Source organism: Helianthus annuus, chromosome 16 (genome assembly GCF_002127325.2).
Source record: "Helianthus annuus cultivar XRQ/B chromosome 16, HanXRQr2.0-SUNRISE, whole genome shotgun sequence".
NCBI lineage: Eukaryota > Viridiplantae > Streptophyta > Magnoliopsida > Asterales > Asteraceae > Helianthus > Helianthus annuus.
Window position 1 is genome coordinate 10,557,867 of NC_035448.2, and position 1,007 is coordinate 10,558,873.

General features: G+C 39.5%; 1 protein-coding gene across 1 annotated transcript; it reads left to right on the forward strand.

Moving 5' to 3' along the window:
- Positions 1 to 208: 208 nt before the first annotated feature.
- On the forward strand, positions 209 to 781 carry LOC110918940. Its single transcript, XM_022163217.1, has one exon. The coding sequence runs from the start codon at positions 209 to 211 to the stop codon at positions 779 to 781; it is 573 nt and encodes a 190-aa protein (XP_022018909.1).
- Positions 782 to 1,007: the final 226 nt, after the last annotated feature.

The window sequence follows — 1,007 nt, forward strand, 5'->3', positions numbered from 1 at the left end:
GTATCTTACTGTTGAGGACCCTCTCGAGCTGTGGAGAAATATCAAAGAAAGATTTGATCACCAGAAGCTGGTCTTGCTCCCTAAAGCTCGCTATGAGTGGCTTCATTTGAGGCTACAAGATTATAAAAGTGTTAGCGAGTACAACTCTGCCCTTTTCCGCATCACCTCTGAGCTTAAATTATGTGGTGAAAAAATAACCGACGAAGACATGCTTGAGAAAACTTTCTCAACGTTCCATGCATCAAACATGCTCTTGTTGCAGCAGTACAGGGAACGTAAATTTACAAAATATTCTGAATTAATATCATGTTTGTTGGTCGCGGAGCAAAACAACAAGCTCCTACTACAAAATCATCAAGCGCGACCCGTCGGTGCAAGCCCATTGCCAGAAGCAAATGCGGCAAATTATCAAAGCGGACGTGGGAGAGGTGGCGGTCGTGGTCGTGGTCGTGGCCGTGGCCGTGGACGGAGCAATACATGGCGACGAGAAACTCAAAATTCAAAATCTAGTAAGGGCGAATCGAGTCGACAGAACACGGGACGACCTCCTAGAGGGAGAACTAGCGGGAGCCAAAACAATATATGTTATAAATGTGGAATGTCAAATCATTGGTCTCGCACATGTCGCACCCCCAAACATCTCGTTGAAGCTTATCAACAGATGATGAAAGAAACAGGAAAAAATGTTGAGACAAATCTGATTGAGAATGCACCTAATCTGTCATCTCCTACACCACTATCAGACACTCATCTAGACGCATCTGACTTCATTGAAAATTAGTGACATCCTATCGTTTGAACTTTATGAGTTGTTTTTTTAAGGTTTTTCTTCTTTGTTTGAATCTTGTTTAAACTCTTATGGTATTTTATGTTTGAACTATTATTATGGTTTCATTTAAAATCTTTGTGATGTTTGATTCATATTTGTGTGATGTGATTTTTTTATATATACTCAAGCTAATAGTTCGTTATATTAATTTATTTTATTATTTCCAGAGTAAATATGT

Bases quoted from the DNA above. Each gene is read 5' to 3' on its own strand.
- LOC110918940 (XM_022163217.1), top strand. From the start codon at position 209: ATGCTTGAGAAAACTTTCTCAACGTTCCATGCATCAAACATGCTCTTG.